Source organism: Cetorhinus maximus, chromosome 16 (assembly GCF_964194155.1).
Source record: "Cetorhinus maximus chromosome 16, sCetMax3.hap1.1, whole genome shotgun sequence".
Lineage (NCBI taxonomy): Eukaryota > Metazoa > Chordata > Chondrichthyes > Lamniformes > Cetorhinidae > Cetorhinus > Cetorhinus maximus.
The window spans coordinates 70299921-70317760 of record NC_135894.1 but is presented as its reverse complement, the minus strand read 5'-3'; the positions used below and the strand labels follow the sequence as shown (position 1 = coordinate 70317760).

Below are 17840 nucleotides of genomic sequence, written 5' to 3'. Positions count from 1 at the left end.
CCAATGCATTTACATCCTTCCTTAAATAAGGAGACCAATACTGTACACAGTACTCCAGATGTGGTTTCACTAGTGTCTTGTATAACTGAAGCATAACCTCCCTACTTTTGTGTTCAATTTCCCTTGCAATAAACATTAATATCCCATTAGCTTTTCTAATTATTTGCTGTACCTAGATGCTAACCTTTTGCAATTCATGCACTAGGACATCCAGATCCCTCTGCAGCTCAGAACTCTGAATTCTCTCGCCATTTGGATAATATGCTTTGTTTTATTCTTCCTGCCAAAATGGCCATTTTCAAATTTTACTACATGATACTCCATTTGCCAGATCTTTGCCCACTCACTTAACTTATTTATATCCCTTTGTAGCCTCATGTCCTCTTCACAACTTACTTTCCCACCTATCTTTGTATTTTGTAAGTTAAGCAGAAAGAATAGTTGCCTGCAATATAATTATTTAAAAGGCCATGTACCTTCTTCCAAGAAGAGAGAATGCTCATCATTTTCTGTTTCTATGACAAAATTTTAAGAGTAAAAACATTAGCAACAAATTTCAAAACAGTCTAAAATACCAAAATGAATGAACACTTCAAGACACATGGATTATCAGTAAGTTTACTAATATTTCTTATTATAGGGTTGGGGGTTTTGCATTAACCAAAATCCACGAGATAGCTAGAACCATTCAGCTCTGAAACATTGGCCAAGATCTTACCTGTGTCGGGTGGGATGGGTGGAGGCAGGCAGGGGCAGGCACAGAGCCGATCGCCGCCCGCAATCAGCTGTGTGCCGCCATTTTACGTGGGTGGGCCAGTGTGACATAAGGCTCAGTGCCACCTGTGCAAGTGGTGGGGGGGGGGGGGGGGCGGGGGAGGAGAGAGTCGGGGCCTGCGCTCTTCCATGCGCATGCGCGCAAAAGAGCACAGGAATCTCCCTGAGGCAGAAGTTGATAGTACACATTTTTAATAAAGGAGGAAAAATAATATTTAAACATGTCCCATCATGTGACAGTGTCACAAGAACTAGGACATGTTTGTGAATTGTGCAAAACTTAATTAATTATTTTATAAAACCTTTCCTGAAAAACGCGAAGGCCGCTTGGGCTCTTTGCCTGCCCTCCAACCTTAAGGTTGGACGGGCAGCATTGCTAACAACTTCAATTGTTTTTTTAATGGCCTTAATAGGCCATTGACAGTTCAGCAGGTGCGCAGCCGCCTCTGGCGCACGCCCGCTGAACGAAATATCTAAATGACACGCGAAGACATCGGGACTCATGCCCGACGTCATGGCGCGTCATTTTACATGTTGGCATGTCGGGTCCGCGCCCGCACGCCAACGTCAAAATTCTGCCCATTATATTATATTCACCATGTTGAGTTCTGAAAAGCTGGAATTGTTGGCTGGGATTTTCCAGCCCTGCCCGCAATGTGTCAAGCCAGCCAAAAGTCTATTGACTTCAGCAGCACTAGTAAATCCTGCCAGTGGGCAGGACCGGGCGATCCCACCGGTTGTATAAATTAAAAGTTAGCTTCAGACAGGATGTCATGCAAACCAATCACATCATTGTTGAATACTCTGTTCATACAGCTGTGAATTGGGAACAAAAAAACCCCTTTGAAGTAACACATTCTAAAGACTTGATCACAACACCATGCAAATTTAAGCATCGCCTCCACCTCCACAGTCCCCTTTGTTTGAGAAATAGGTGTAACATGATAAGTACATGACACTGATCACAGGGCGGCGTTTTATGGCCCCTCCCGCCAGCGGGATCTCCCAGTCCCGCCAAAGTCGGTGGACTTTTGGCCAGCTCATCGCATTTTCCAGCCCCGCCCCCGCCACGATGGGGCTGTAAAGTTCCATCCACAGTGTTCTCTTGTTTAATCTTCTGCTGACTGCAAATGGAAATACATGGATCTGTCCCCACACCCCCAAATATATACATTTATGATCAATAACTGGCGTCCCATCTCTAATTATGAGAATTAATATAGGAAAACTTCATACCATAAATGTTAATGGATTTAACATCTACGTGGAACTTTCCCAACAGCGCTGTATCAGTGCTAGATTCAGTTGTTTTCCGCAGGTGGTTATCCAATACCTTAACCACATCATATGCATGTAGGACCTTGTTGTCTTCTATAAGTCTGTTTCTCCCCACAGAGAATGTAAGCATGAAGTAAGCGAAAACACTTCCTTCACTGTGAAAAAAGATACACAGTAAATTCCATTAGAAAACCCAGTTGCAAAAAACAAAACATTTGCATTTGTAATCTTTCAATGTCTCAAAGAGTGTTCGGCTGAGTGACAATTTTTCACTTGCGGAAAATATCAATAACACCACTGTTATTCAAATTTAAAGCACTTATCATACCAACTCATTTATTTGGTTTTTAAAATTATTTTTTCTTAAAAAATTTTTAAAGATCTGCAGACTTGTACCACACAAAAAAAGTTTTTAATGGGAGTACTCAAAAACTGCTGTTAATACTTTTTGAGACAGATTTCACTGTAGAGGACAAATCAGAAGGGTTATTCTGCCATCTGTCCCTAATTAACTACTAACAATCTTTGATGGCAGAATGAAAATATCAACTTTGATTTTAGTTAACCTCCATAAACCAACTTATCTAAAAGCCCACTCTCCATATCCCTTCCAGCACCAAGCCCCTCTTAGTCATCACACCCTTCCTCATTGACTTAAATTAACTCGTGGTCCTCCAACATTTAAAATGTTTACACCTATGTCTAAATCTTTTCATAGGCTTGTCCCTCCCTGTTTCTATAATATTCTTTAATCACCCCTTCATATTCCCCATTTCTCTGACTTTGTCCTCTTGTACATCCCCAGTTCCTTTTCTTCCGTGCCTTTACAGATTAAATGACCTCCTTCAGTGCAGTATCATTCTATGATTCAGTGATTCAGTCACATAGGTCTCATCCTCATAAATTCCCTCCCTAAACCCCAATGCCTTTTCACCTCCCACTCCTCTGCAAAACCCACTCTTTCATTAAATTTTTAGTCACTCCACATCATCTCTGTTTCTTTGGCTCAAGGCCCATTTTCCTCACACATTTGTGAAGTGCCTTTGAGTGTTTTGCTACATAAAATGTGCTATATAAATGCAGCCAACAACAGTTGTTGTTAAGATTGTTTGCTGCCCATTAAAGTTTGCTTTAGGAATGCTGTCAATTTCATACACCCTTTCAGGATTTCGATTACATTTTGTTGAAAGGAACCCCTTGTTGCCACAGAGTAAAAGCCACAATAATCACTAGTGATCGTGTCATCAATAAACTTCAAAGCCCCAGGATTTTAACTATATGTTTGTAGATGTTCAATACATTATGATCCCAACTCTAGGTTTCAGTGAAGGAGAATGCATCATTAGCTGATTGTTAAAAAAAACCCTGAATGGATGTTAGAAACAAATTAACATTTGAGAAGTCTAAGAAAATTTTGGACTTGAAGGGAAAGCCACCACATGAGAACATTAAAGAAATGGATTCCTACCTAAAGGTGATGACATTGACACTGACAAAACGTTGTGCCAACTGCGATCTTCTAAACATCTCAGCCAACTGCCAAACACATAAAATAAAATAAACCAAAGCTAGCAATTGAAATCTACCTCTCAGTTACTTCTAAGTAACTAAAACAGAAAATGCTGGAAAAAACTCAGCATGTCTGACAGCATCTGTGGAGAGAGAAACAGAGTTGATGTTTCGAGTCCGTATGAGTCATACAGACTCGAAACGTCAACTCTGTTTCTCTCTCCACAGATGCTGTCAGACATGCTGAGTTTTTTCCAGCATTTTCTGTTTTTGTTTCAGATTTCCAGCATCCTCAGTATTTTGCTTTTATTTCTAAGTAACTATCTTATAGCCTCGCTATGACTAAATCACTTTTTTCATGCAAATGAGAGATTAATAACATATTTGATAAAGATTCATTATCTTTTTTTACTACACCCTAAAGTATGTGCATTAACAGGAGGGGAATAATGTGGTGATTAAATGTAACAGGATATATTTAGGGTTGTGATATTATGGCTTAGAGTTTGTACTAAAATTGGCCAAACGAGCATAAAAAATCAAAGAGCTTCAAGTGCAAGTTATCTCGAGGATAAATTGAGTTTTTGCAATCTTTAGCACTGCTTTTTAAAAAAATTGCACTTGAAACTGACCCTGCTCACAAATGAGCATGCTGATTGCACCCTATTTCGACCGCTCATGGATGCTCTTCAAATGAAGCTTCTTTTTTAGATGCAAAGACACTAGTGCACACATTTTAAAGATACTTAATTTACTACGAAACAAACTAGTGAATTCCAATGAAATGGGTAAATGGTTCAGTATTGTTATATAAAGTAATTTTCAATGATTTTAAATTCAGGTTACTTGCACGTATTGTAAAAATGCTAATTTTTGCGGTCAACCCATTTTCAGTTTTATTAATAAAACTGCATCAGGTTACTATTCCTAAATATATCAGGCAAGGAAAGACAACAATTATGTTCTGTTATACTCCCCGATAATGCTGGCTCATGGAAGACTTTTCATTGTGATTTTTTTTTGGGAAAATAAATTTGGGTGAAACTTGAACCATAATTTCACTCCAGAAAACCACCGATTTCAAACGCAATTTGCACACAGATTGTCAGTTATGCTGATTTGTGGCCATATAACCTCTTGATCCTGTTTAAAGTGGATTGTGCCTAGGAGTGAAAAACCATACAAACTACGTATAAAAGTATGTTACTTACTGATTCCTCGGCCTGATTGGCTAAGTCTATGAACTCAGTTGTTCTGCTGTCTGTTAATGCAGAACTGAAGAAGACATTTACCAGATGAATCGAACCACTGAAGTAAACTCTACCATTTGGAATATCATCTGTTGGAGTTGATAGAATACAGAAAATTAACCAAAACTATTACACCATTCAGAAGCTGTATATGAGTGAAAGCTTTACTCTTGACTGATTGAAAGAGAAATGCAATCGCTATGGCTCTATAGTAAATGACAAATTTATTTTTCAATTATTAGAAATATGTAAGCAAAACTCCAAAAGACAAAACCAAAACAGTGTTAGAAAATGTTACAAAAATGAGTCCAATAACAACCTGTATTTATATGATGCCTTTAAAGCAGTTAAACCTCCAAGGCACCTCACAGGAGCATTATCAAAGAAAATAACATGGAGCTACATAATATATTGTCAAAAAGATAGGTTTTAAGAAGGGTCTTTAAGGAGAAATGAGAGGTAGAGAGGGGGAAAGGTTTAGGAAAGGAATTCCGGAACTTAGGACCTTGGCAGCTGCAGACATGACCTCCAATGGTGGAGTAATTAAAATTAGGGATGCTCAAGAGGCCAGAATTGAAGGAGGGCAGATATCTTGAAGTGCTCTAGGGGTGAGGACATTATAAATATAGGCAGGGGCAAAGCCATGGAGGGAATGGAGGCATCGCCAACCTGGGAGCCGATGTATGTCAGTGAGCACAAGGGTGGTGGGTGAACAAGACTTGGTGCGAGTTAGGACATGGGCAGGAGAGGTCTGGGTGATCTCAAGTTTACAGAGAGTAGAACATGGGAGGCTGGCCAGGAATGCGATGGAATAGTCAAACCTAGAGGTAACAAAGTCATGGATAAGGGTTTTAGCAGCAGATGAGCTGAGGCAGGGTAGAGCTGAGCGATGTCACAGAGGTGGAAGTGACTATTCTTAGTGATGGGGTGGATGTGATCAGAGTTGAATATGATACCAAGGTTAGGACCCAAAAGGAGTCACAATATCACGAAGCTAATGTACACACAGTTAATTCTTATATAAGCAAAAAGGATCTTGACTAAGAAAGAATATTATGAAGGAATGCATTTCAGTTCTGATTTAGTGCCACAAATCATCATGTGTCAGTTGTAGCTCTGTTGGTAGCAATTTTGCCTCTGAGACAGAAGGTTGTGAGTTCAAGTCCCACAGCAGGACTTGAGCATAAAATCAAGGTACTCCAGTACAGCACTAAAGGTGTGCTGGACTGACAAAGGTGTGATCTTTTGGATGAGATTTTAAACCAAGGCCCCCTTTCAAAAGTAGGGGAGTTTCCCCTTATGTTCTGGCCAATATTTATACCTCAATCAACATCACAAATCAGATTATCCGATCATTACCATACTGCTAGCTGTGAGAGTTTGCTGCGCACAAATTGGCTGTCGCGTTTCCTACATTATAACAGTGACTACACTTCACTGACTGCAAGGCACTGTGGAATGTGCTGTAGTTGTGTAAGGTGTTATGTAAATGGAAGTTATTGGCCGAGATCTTCCGAGGGGTGCCAATCATCGTTGGATTGCCGCTGCATCTGGAAAATTGCCCGACCCGACGCTGCTCCACATTTCTCCTGGGGCCTTCCAAGCCAGTCTGTCCCAGAAACGTGGAGTGCAGCATTCCTTGGAGAACTCCATCAGATCATAGGAGAGCTGGTGGAAGACAAGATATGTCCATTTTTTACAGCACTAGCTACTATATCGTAAGTTTAAATGTCCAGTCTGAATGTTAGTGAACAGATGAGTGAACGGGTGAATAAATGGGTGATGGGTAGGTGGGTAATGTGGGTAGATGGGTAGGCAGTAGAGGGGGGAGGTGTAAGGGGGTAGGTGGGTGAGTAGGCAAATGGGTAGGAGTAAGTGAGTAGGGGTTGGTGGGTGAGATGGGTAAGTGGGTAAGGTTAGGTGAGTGAGTGGGTAGTCAAGGCTGGGGGATGGAAGGGTAGTCGGCTGGTTGAGAGGGTTGCGAGTATTTGGGGGTAATCAAGGGTTGGGTAGTCGAGGGTTAGTTGGAGGATCTGGGGTGTAGAAAGGAATAGCCGGGAGTCGTCAGGTGGTGTAGTTGGGGGTTGAAAGTAGGGTGGTCGCGGGTTAGTCAGGAGGGTAATTGCGGGGTGGTGGGTCGGGAGGTTAGCCAGTGGGGGGGAGTCGGGGTGGTAGTCGGGAGCTCATGAGGGTAGCCAGGAGAGTGGTCCGGGGGGGGGGGGGGGGGGGTAGTAGTTTGGCGCTGTGCATTCAACATTCAGAGGGGCATAGGCAAGTCGCTTTTTCCCAGCTGGCTTTCAGTGCAGTGCCGCGGAAAGGGCTTCAGTTGAGGTGGGGCCAGGGGGAGGCAAGGCAGCACAGACTGATGGAAGTGCACAGGCACATGTCGGGGGGGAGGGGGACTCCCCTTGTGAAAGGTTGGCCTGGAATAGTCACTGATGGAGGCGCTCAGAGTCCCTTGCAACATATTTATTCAGGTTTGGACCAGTAACCCTCATGGTTCAAGCTAACAGTGTAGCCTTGCAGTGCAGGTTCAGATAATGCCTGCACCTGAGCTGAGAACACAGCATGCAGAAGAGTGGCTGAAGCTGCCGCCAATCGGTTAAGTGGAGCGGGGCGGAGGTGAGTGGGGTTTTGGGCAGCCATGAAGTGCACTACATACAGGCCATCCAAGTGGTGACCAGCACTCTCCGGCATGCGTGAAGGGGCCTTGAGACGCAGCCAAAGCTGGAGACTTAACCAAGAGAGGTCCTTAGGAACTATGCTAGCCCTCATGTCTCTCCCTTTGACACTGCAGGAGGAGAACATCAGGATCATGGAGTCTGCTGATTGAGATGGGAGCAGAGAAGGAAAAGAATGCAACAGAGGTGCCTGGCTCACCAATGGGAGGAGCGCCACCCTCAAGATGAAGTTGTGGTAGGGTCTCCTACGCATGCAGCTGAAGATCCACAGTGAGCAGTCCCTCGTAGGAGATCAAGGGTCTATAGATGGCGCTTGTCATTCTTGCAGATGAGCGAGAACCAAGTCACCGAAGACTACACATGCCTAGGGAACTGGTCCCTCATATATGCCATCTTCTGCAGCATTTGTTGCCATGGGGACTTGGAGGGCATCCACTGCCAATGGCAGTGAAAGTGACCATGGTGCTCAATTTTTGCATCAATGGCTCCTTCCAGGTGACCTGTGCGGGATCTTGCAAGCCTCCACCCACAAGTGCATCCAGGGCATCATGCATTCTATCTTTGCGAAGACAGAGAACTTTGTGCATTTCAACTGGGATCAGGAAAGCCAGGAAGGAAGAGTACTGGGATTTGTGCAGATCCACAGGTGCAGGGTGCCATCAACTGCACTCATGTGGCGCTTAGATCTCCAGGGCAACAAGCAGCTCAGTATGTCAGCCGCTTGAATGTTCAGCTGGTCTGTGACCACAATAAATGCATCCTGCAGGTCTGAGCGCAATACTCAGGGAGCGTCCACAACTCCGACATCCCCAGCAGGTCTCAGATCACTGACATCTTCCAGGGTCCACAGAGGCTGCAAGGTAGGCTCCTTGGGGACAAGGGCTATCCACAGAAGACATGGCTGATGATGCCCATGCGGTGGCCTCAGACTGCAGCAGACAGACGGTATAAATAGATTCATGCCGCAGCCCAGACTTTGGTAGAGCAAATGATTGGCATCTTGCAAATGGGGTTCTGGTGTCTCAACAGGTCAGGTGGAGCACTCCAGTACAGTCCCAAGGGAGTGTCATGCATCATTGTAGTTTGTTGAGTGCTACACAACCTGGCACTGCCAGAGGGGGAGGCCCTGGCTGAGGAGGAGATTGAAGAGCTGCATGTCTCCTCCGATGAGGAGGACATCGAAGGGAATGAGGGTGATGAGATCCGGAAGGTGAGGATGCCGGTGATGAGGCCATCGCACTGGCCAGACGAGGCAGGCATGCTCATGAGGCCCTAATGGCCACAAGATTCGTGGAGGATGATGACAAGATGCAGTGAGGACACCCCTGACTTCCTCACATTGCATCTATGAATGTCTGACACCTGTCTGGCTGATGGCAGCGCACATACCCTCTGTGATCAGGCTCATGTCATGAAGATGCAGTGGAGGCCCTAATAGTCGGAAGATTCCTGGAGGATGATGATGACATGCAGTGAGGACACTCCATAGATCTTCACATTGCATCTGTGAATGTCTGACTCCCGTCTGGCTGAGGGCAGCTTGCTTGCGCTCTGTGAACAGGGTCAAATCATGGAGATGCAGCAGTGATACTGTCAAGAAAACAAGAAATTGTAATATTTTTCTTCTGGTAATAACCCTGGCATATTTTCTTATGCACTGGAAGTAAGGCTGTTGGCATTGTAAATATGGTAATTGGATTAAGAGCTAGAGTGACTGCAAGGGTCTAAAACCAACAGTAAGAAATGGTTTTGATATCTTAATGAATGAAGAGGAACTTCAATCAGAGTTTTACATAAAGCAATAGCAGGAATAGTTTTGAATTGAGTTGTTTTAGTTGAAAGGAGGTATATGCAGCTTGTAAAAAGGTGTAAGAAAATAAGGTAAAGATAGGGTAACAAAAACAGAAAATGCTGGAAAAACTCAGCAGGTCTAACAGCATCTGTGGAGAGGAAGACAGAGTTTTGAGTCCATATGACTCTTCTTCAGAGCTAAAGAGAAGTAAAAATGTGATGAAATTTATACTGTTTAAGGCAGGTGAAGCTGGATAGCAGGCCAGCAATAGGTAGAGGCAAAGGTGAGATTAACAAAGATGTCATGAACAAAAGGGCAAAGGGGTGTTAATGATAGTGGTACTGGCTAAAGGAGGTGCTGATGGTGGCATTAAGGTCAGAAAGCAGAATGTGGTAATAGCAGGACAAGGGTAAACAGTCTGGAAAGAACAACATGAACAAGTAACAGATGGCTCTAGTAGGGGTGGGATGAGGTGGTGGGAAAAATGGTCAAAAATAGGATAAAAGGTGGGGATAAAACAATGAATAAAAATGAAAATAAATAAAAATAAAAACGTGGATAAAAAATAAAAATAAAAAAATAAAAATGAATATTGAAAAAAGGGGATAAAAAGGGGGTGAGGAAAGAGGAGAGAGTTCATGGTCTGAAGTTGCTGAGCTTAATGTTAAGTCCGGAAGGCTGTAAAGTGCCTAATCAGAAGATGAGGTGCTGTTCTTCCAGTGTGCCTTGGGCTTCACTGGAACATTACAGCAGGCCAAGGACGGACATGTGGGCATGAGAACAGGATGGTGTGTTGAAATGGTTGTCGACAGGAAGGTCTGGGTCATGCTTGCGGACAGACCGAAGGTGTTCCGCAAAGCGGTCACCCAGTCTGCGTTTGGTCTCTCCAATGTAGAGACGACCACACTGGGAACAGCGAATGCAGTAGACCAAATTGAAGGAGGTGCAAGTGAAGCACTGCTTCACCTGAAAGGAGTGTTTGGGCCCTTGGACGGCGAGGAGGGAGGAGGCAAAGGGGCAGGTATTGCGCCTTCTGTGATTGCACGGGAAGGTGCCATGGGAGGGGGATGAGATGTTGGGGGCAATGGAGGAATGAACCAGCCTGTCCCGGAGGGAACGGTCCCTATGGAATGCCAACAGGAGGGGTGAAGGGAAGATGTGTTTGGTGGTGGCATCGTGCTGGAGTTGGCGGAAATTATGGAGGATGATCCTTTGAATGCAGAGGCTGGTGGGGTGAAAAGTGAGGACAAGGGAGACCCTATCATGGTTCTGGGAGGGAGAGGAAGACGTGAGGGCAGAGGCGCGGGAGATTTCTCTTCACAGATGGTGTTAGACCTGCTGAGTTTTTCCAGCATTTTCTGTTTTGGTTTCAGATTTCCAGCATCCACAGTATTTTGTTTTTATCTTAAGGATAGGGTAGGTTTGTTTTTACAAGTCTAAGAGCTAAAGTAAAGAATGCTTTAATCAATTCTGGGAAGAAAGCATTTCTGAAGATAGATAATAGAGATCAAAGGAATGCATTTAAGTAAATACTGAAGCCTATCTGAGGGGTAGCTGGTCAGATCTCCCAGAAGACAGCAGGATAGCTGGTCAGAAGACAGTGTGAACAAGGCCAGACTGAAAGAACCAGTTGCTGCCAGCCTCAGGACACCCCAAGGAAAAAGCACTGTGTGGTAAAAATTACTGGACTTCTATAGGTTCTAAGACCTATAAAGATAGCTGCTGAAGAGAAAAGGAGAAGGTTAGCTCTGAGGGTAGTTTATTTAAGATTTGCAGAACTGTTTTAAACTACTGGTGACTGTGTGAAGCCACTCTTGTGTTTAAGTGTAATTGTGTTTTATTTGTTTATTTTTATTCTTTTAATAAATGTTTACTATAAAATCATCACAAGTAGTTAGGGATATCATTTCCTGATTTCAGAACCGCTCTTCATTCTAGCCAAATTGCAAAAACTGTTTTGGTAGCTGTTTTAAGTTTCCCTCTAGGATTTGAGCAGCTTGGCATTTACCATCTGCTATGCCATAACAATACTTAAACAGCATCTGGTCCTTTGGCAGCTTTCATCACCTGTCCCTTTCAGGACCACACCATCACCGGACACATTCATTGCTGATGAAATCGGTGCCAGCCCCACCTCAAAGGCGCTGAGAGCACACCAAGAAAATCATGGAACTCCTTGATGCCTGCCCACAACATTCTGGCAGCAATGATAAGTACCATCGAGGTGCAGGCATCACTAATGTGTCGAGTGACTGTGAAGCCGGACAATCACTTTGCTCTGAGGGTTATACGCTGCACAGGGAAGAGGCCCTGGACTGAGACACTTGCCTTCATCTTGTGTAGGAACCAAGGTTTCACATCTAAATGACACAAACACTGCTCATCATAACAAAGGGCCTTAGACAAGGAGACATTCTTGGGAGTTTATTTACAATCGTGAACATTATGTTCAAGTGATTAACACCCATGCCCACACTGTGCAACTACACCTTCTTAACAGTCCTAACCCTGCCACTACATCTTGGTGCTCTACTGACAGGAACAGCGGAGGTGGAGGCAGCCTGCTGACCACTACTCCCTGTCTGTGATGACCTTGGTGGGTGTCCTCTGTAGGGCTGAGGCCTGCTTCCGGGGTCCTGCGGTGTGGCAGTGGCACCCTCCTCAGCCTGTGGAGCTGAAGCTGCGGGGGCAACAGGAAAAGGGGAATTGGATGGGCCAGACACACTTGGAGTCACCTGAGCGGATGGCCCTGGGTGTGCACCAGCTGATCCTCCTCCCTATGGATGCCCGAGGGCCCCTGCTGGCTCCTTGCGAGGAAGGGGCAGCTGGAATGAATTTGAGATACCACCACCCCCTCCCACTTTGACACTGATGGATGCCAGCAAGTGCCTTAGTGTTGGAGTGCAGCTCCTGTAGCAGTGCAGGACCAATGCCCTGGACCAAGGTATCCACAGTGGCCGCCAGTGCATTGGCATGCCAGCATTATCAGCTCAGGCTGAAGGCAGACAGACTCTTCTGTCATGCCTTGCAATCTGAGGAGTGCAGTTGTCAGCCCTTCCTGATGTTCCCAAGCTTGTCTTTGCAGCTCCAGCAACTGAAGTAGAACTGAGTCCAGAGGCTCGTCATCTGTCTTAGACTCAGTAGATTCTTGGTCTCCGAGTGCCAACATTCTTGGATTTCCCTGCCTCCATCTGCTATGGATCAGACAGTGCAGTGTGCACACCAGTGTGTGACCTCTAGGCTAATCTAGAACTAGGTCCCACCGAGGTGTGTCTCTCTGTGCTGGTGGAGGCTGTGGGTGAGTGTTGTAATAGGTCTTCCATTGGTGTGTCTGCAGATTCCTCTTCCGAGGTGTCCTCGGGGCTGGAGTCGATGACCTGTCTCATGGCTGCCCTCGGCTGCTTCCCAATGTGCCTGTGAGAGGAAAAAGAGATGATTAATGCATGGCAGGGGGCTGTGAAACAGGAGACATCACTCACAGCGTGGTTGTCTGATGAATGTTGCTGTGCAGGATCCTCACTTGGTTGAACGCCGCCAACCTCACCGTCTGCGCAGGAACACCCTCGCCAGCCAGTTGGATGGTTCTATTTTAAAGGCTGTGAGGACCTTGATGTCAGGCATCCCTCCGCCAGTCTGGGACATCTTCTTATTGTTGTGGGATAGCTTATCCTGCATGGAGACAGATGGAGGGAGTGCAAGCAACATGCCTGCCAGACCAGACAAGAAGGATGCCCAGCATGTGTGAAGTGTGAGTGGTGCCATGGATGGAATGAGGACATGATGGGCAAGGGAGATGAGGGTGTTTGTGAGAGAGAGTGGTGATGTCCCTTAAGTTGGCAGTGAGTGCAACCCCTGTGGATGTGAGTGTGATGGTTTGTGAGTGTGAGAGTTGAGAGTGATGAGAAGAATGATGTACCCTGGCGGAACGGAGGGGATCATTTATCCTTTTGCGACACAAGCGACTGTCCTCTTTTGGAGCACGTTGGTGCTCACCACTGCCTCCCAAGCTCGATTAGTGAGCTTGGTGGCTGGTCTTCGCTCAAAGTGGGGGTAGAGGAGTTCACTGCGGGTTTCCACTCAATCCAGCAAGGGTTCCAGAGAGGTGTCACTAAATTTTGGGGCTGCCGTCTTCTTTGCTTTCGGAGCCATCTGTTGCCTGGAGCAGTCCTGGTCTGTAGACATGAAGTAGGTGCACTTTAAATATGCCGCCCGGAGTCAGGAGGCACTGAGGTTAAGGCGCGGCAGGCAAACCCGAACCACCTGCCAGCGGTCCGGTGTGTTCACCATGCTTACATTATTAATGAGGCAGGACTCGCCAGGAAGTGGACGTTAAGGCGCAAAAACCCACCATTGCGGCCGACGGGAAAAATGTCCTACTTCAAGCTCAAGACCACATTTTAGGGAAAATTTCAGCCCTAGTCATGGTTAGCTGTACAAAGTTCAGTTGTAGAAAACCAGTTGTTGTTTGAACATCTCAGTAATCATTCCGAAGCTAGACTAACCAACATACAATAGGCTTAAGGGTCGATTGTAAACTATTGAGATAAGCAAAGATTTTGATAATTGGATAATAAAGTGATCAAATAATAGAAAAGTAAAGGCAGCGATATTTTAATTAGGATGGAGTTGGATTATTGTGCACAGGTTTCAGCACATGATTATAGCAAGACTATAAAAGATAAAAAGATTCACTAGGACTTTCCCAACAATAGAGATTACTATAGAGAGGCTGAAGGAGTCAGTGATTTTGCACTAAAGCTGAGAAGGTAAGGGTGACCTGCATTTTTCTGGATCCTGTCTTAGGTGTTGCATTTAAACAAGCACGCAGCTTGGTCAACTTTAGGCTGTATCTCAGGTAAGTCTGCATGTTTTTCAATATTTATGAACATTGAAAGGCTGATGCAGGGATTTTACCAGGGCAACAGGCTCATCAGCCCTCCAATTGCTGGGACCTGCTTGCTTGGCTCTCGCAAAAAAAATTCTCTGCCACCTGTACAAAGGTACATAAAAATGGAGGAGCCATAGAAAATCAAGAAATTATTTTCCTCCAGTGTTTCAGTATTTTTCTTCAATGACATAGAATTACATAGAAATTACACCACAAAAAAGGGCCATTTAGTCTAACTGGTCTCTGCTGGTAATTATATTCCACACAAGCATACTCCTACCTTACTTCATCTTATCCTATCCTATCAACTTCTTCGATGGATTCTCTCTCTGACTGCTGCCAGTGAGGTGGTGGAACCAGACTAGAGAGAGAGCTATGTCTTTCATCCTCCAAATTACTGGGCAGAAATACACAGATGTATCTCTTTGGCAACACTTATGCAACTGATGAATATCCATGCGGAACCAAGGTTCGGTAGTAGTGCCCAGGCTGGTATGGTCATACCACTTCTCAGGACAATAAAAGGTGTGTTCTCCTCCTAGCTTCCTCAAATGCTACCATGAGCCTGAGAAGAGCCACATTGATTTGTACATTTGGACAGAGTGCTTTCTTAAAGGAGAAGCACAGTCTGCTTTAACAGGTCCCCTTCAGGACTCAGCTGCCCTGAGGCTAAGTTCCACTCGGAGCTCAAAGCATCTGGATGAACATAGCACCTTGCCACCCCATGCTTTAGAGAAGCAGGAGGCTGGGTTTGAGACACCTAGGGGAAGCATACTGAAATAACTAATGAGGTGACCAAGAATGCATGCTCATTAAAATTATCAGTTGCACAAAAGTTATTTATTCAGATATTGTTTTTGGTAAGAAATGGAAAAATTGGAATGGTTTTGAGGTAAACCAGAATGGGTTCATCTTAACCAGGCAAAAGCAGATATATTAGCAACCAACATAAAAATAAATACCTAGGAAAGTTTTGATTCTAATCCAAGGGAATACTGTAAAACTAAGAGATTACAGAGCACAAAGGAAAATGTCTACAAGTAAGCATTGTGATGGGAAGGAAGGTAAAACAGAAATGCTCGCACATGAAACAAGTTTTTAGATTTGGATTTTCTATATGTTGCAAGAAAAATACAATATATTGCATTCAGAATAATAGAGACAATGTTTATTTGGGAGTTGCCTTAGAGATCAAAATAACAAAATATGATCATGGAAACTGTGGCTATGGGTTATCTGTGGGTTGCTAAAAGTTAATAGGAAAATTTATTTGAACTTCAACAATTTCTTGGATTTTCACAATTGGTGTAATAACGGTAGGAGTCCTTCAGTGTCTGAGGAATTTCAGCTTCAATATTCTGAGCCACTTGGATTTATACATTTGGACACAATGCTTTCCTGAAGAGGAAGCACAAGCACCTAGCTAAATGTATCTTTTACAGCACCGAGGATGCCAATCTTCCTGCACACACTGATATTTCAAGAGCTACATCCTTGTCATTGCTGTCTGCCTTTACTCATCCATGGTTAATCTCCCTTGTACAGCAATGTTACAGAACATGTGGCAGATAATATGGATCTTGAGGACCTTGTGTGAGCGGTATTGTTTTTCACCCCTGATGTATGCAAGCATTCAAAGGGCTTCAGGTTGTCAGTGATATGCTCAATAGTAGTCCCGTGGCCCCTTCTGTATTGACACTAAGGGTGAGATTTTATCGGTGGGCTAGGAGGCAGGGGGATACTGTAAAACACTGGGAAGTTGCGTTGGGAAGTCTCTGGGATCTGCAATCCCGCCAGTGGGTCATTTTGTCAGCGGTGAGAAAGCAGTGGCTAGCCTGTCCACCAACTGGATGTGGGCAGTCAACTTAGGAACTTAAAGGGCCAATTAAGGGTCTGCCCCCCACCCTATTGGAAGCCTGCCTGCTCTATGGAAGCAGTTATCCAGCAGCTTCCTAGAGGTGGTCCTTCACATTCGCAATCAGAGGCTCTAGGGCCAATGGGGTGTTCCCAGGCAACAAAGGCTGCCCTGTGCTGCCAATGGTTGCCCTTCCGATAGCCGGTGCCTGCTTGCCTGACCCTGGCAGGGAAAAAGTTTTGTAACACGCCCCTGTGAGGGCACATCAGAATGCAGGTGTCTTTTCATTCTCCTTGCAGGCTCAGTGCCTCTTGGTGGTGCTGCCAATGTTGCAAAGCTGCCAGCCCTCTGATTGGGCCAGTCAGTATTGCAAGCCAGCCCACCTTAATTGGATAACTGGCCTGGCGGCATCCAATTAAAAGACTGCTGTTGGGAAGGTTGCTGCCGCAGTCCCACTCAGGGCCTACCTTTTGTTCTGATGTTGGGACTTACCACTGCAGGTAAATTACTGGCCTAAAGTTCTATCCATAGTTGTGATAAGGATTCCATTAGCCAAGCCTTTGATCATTTCAGAGCCGTCTTTCCAGTCTCCTTCAATATTCAAATAAGCCTGGCATAAATAATTGGCACAAATTAAAAGCATTGTGGTTGCTTCTTGGGAAGTGGGCAATAACCTGCTGATATGTGATCATTAAGTTGATAGAGTGAAACCCTGCTCCTTGTAGGTCTTTGCATTATGGATAAGAGGCCATATGGTGGTCATCAGTCACTCCCTGTTCTTTAGACAAGTCAACAGTCTAGTTCAATGAGGCAACCCTGTTGTTTTTGGTCAGTGAGAAAGGAGATCTAGATGCTCACTCACTTGAATAAAGCATCTGCATCTCTTTCATGCACTTGTTGGTATTGCCTGGGGTAACCTAGAAGGAGCCAGAGGCATAAAAAATTTAAAAATGTTTTCACCATAATGGCCACTAGCAGCATCATCACTATAGGCGAGGTTAACTGGTGCCCACTCCTTAATATAATGGAGCCTGTTTAAATGAATAGACTATTTGCTATCAAGACTGATGCAGTTATCCATTCACCAGTGATTTTCTCATTACTATCATTAAGCCATATTCTGCTGCTCTATTGCACTACTGACATTTTGCACTAGCCCTCCTGATGTGTTTCTATCTTTTGTCTTCCACCAGGACTGTTGCCACATCCTTCACAGCCCCCAATCTGCTGCTGTCTTCTGCTAGCTATTAATTCTTCAATCCTCCCAATTTACTGATGCATCCTTCCGACTTGATGCTGCCTCTCACCCAACCTTCCTTCCCGATATATCTTCTGCAGCTTTATTGGATCAAACAACACAATCAACTAAACAGCTATGATTAACACAGAACAGCAGTTTGGCTCATCACACTGCTTCATTGATGTCCTGAGACAAACTGCAACTTAATCTCAGCTGTTCAGTTAGATATGATGTTTTCCAGCTCAGGTTTCAGTTACTAGCCTGGCTATTCACTTATGAAGTGCTCATTTAAGTGAGCTTCACTCTTCTGTTTACTTTATTGTTCACGTTTTCAATAGATACATACTAACCTGGATTTTCTTTTTGGTCAGAGGAAAGCCTGATTTGAATAATGGTGGATTGCGATTCACACTTGTCACAAGTCAAGTTGGTTGATCCAGTCATTTATATTGCAGGTAAGCTCTCAGTGACAATACTGCCTCTGATTAGTTCACCATTCAGTATGTGGGAACTAACAGCCTGCAGTGACTTACAAGGATCACTCCAATAATAATTGTTATGGCGACATTATGT

At 44.5% G+C, this 17840-nt stretch overlaps 1 protein-coding gene across 1 annotated transcript in view; it reads right to left on the bottom strand.

The window, feature by feature from the left end:
• Positions 1–1975: 1975 nt before the first annotated feature.
• The window catches only part of LOC144691878 (uncharacterized), a 29642-nt gene continuing 13777 nt past the window's right edge, over positions 1976–17840 (bottom strand). The window contains exons 3-5 of the mRNA XM_078560455.1: positions 4773–4900; positions 3521–3588; positions 1976–2207 (exon numbers count right to left, since the gene is read on the bottom strand). Of these exons, the coding sequence (XP_078416581.1) occupies positions 1976–2207; positions 3521–3588; positions 4773–4900 (428 nt within the window). The remainder of the gene's footprint in view (positions 2208–3520; positions 3589–4772; positions 4901–17840) is intronic.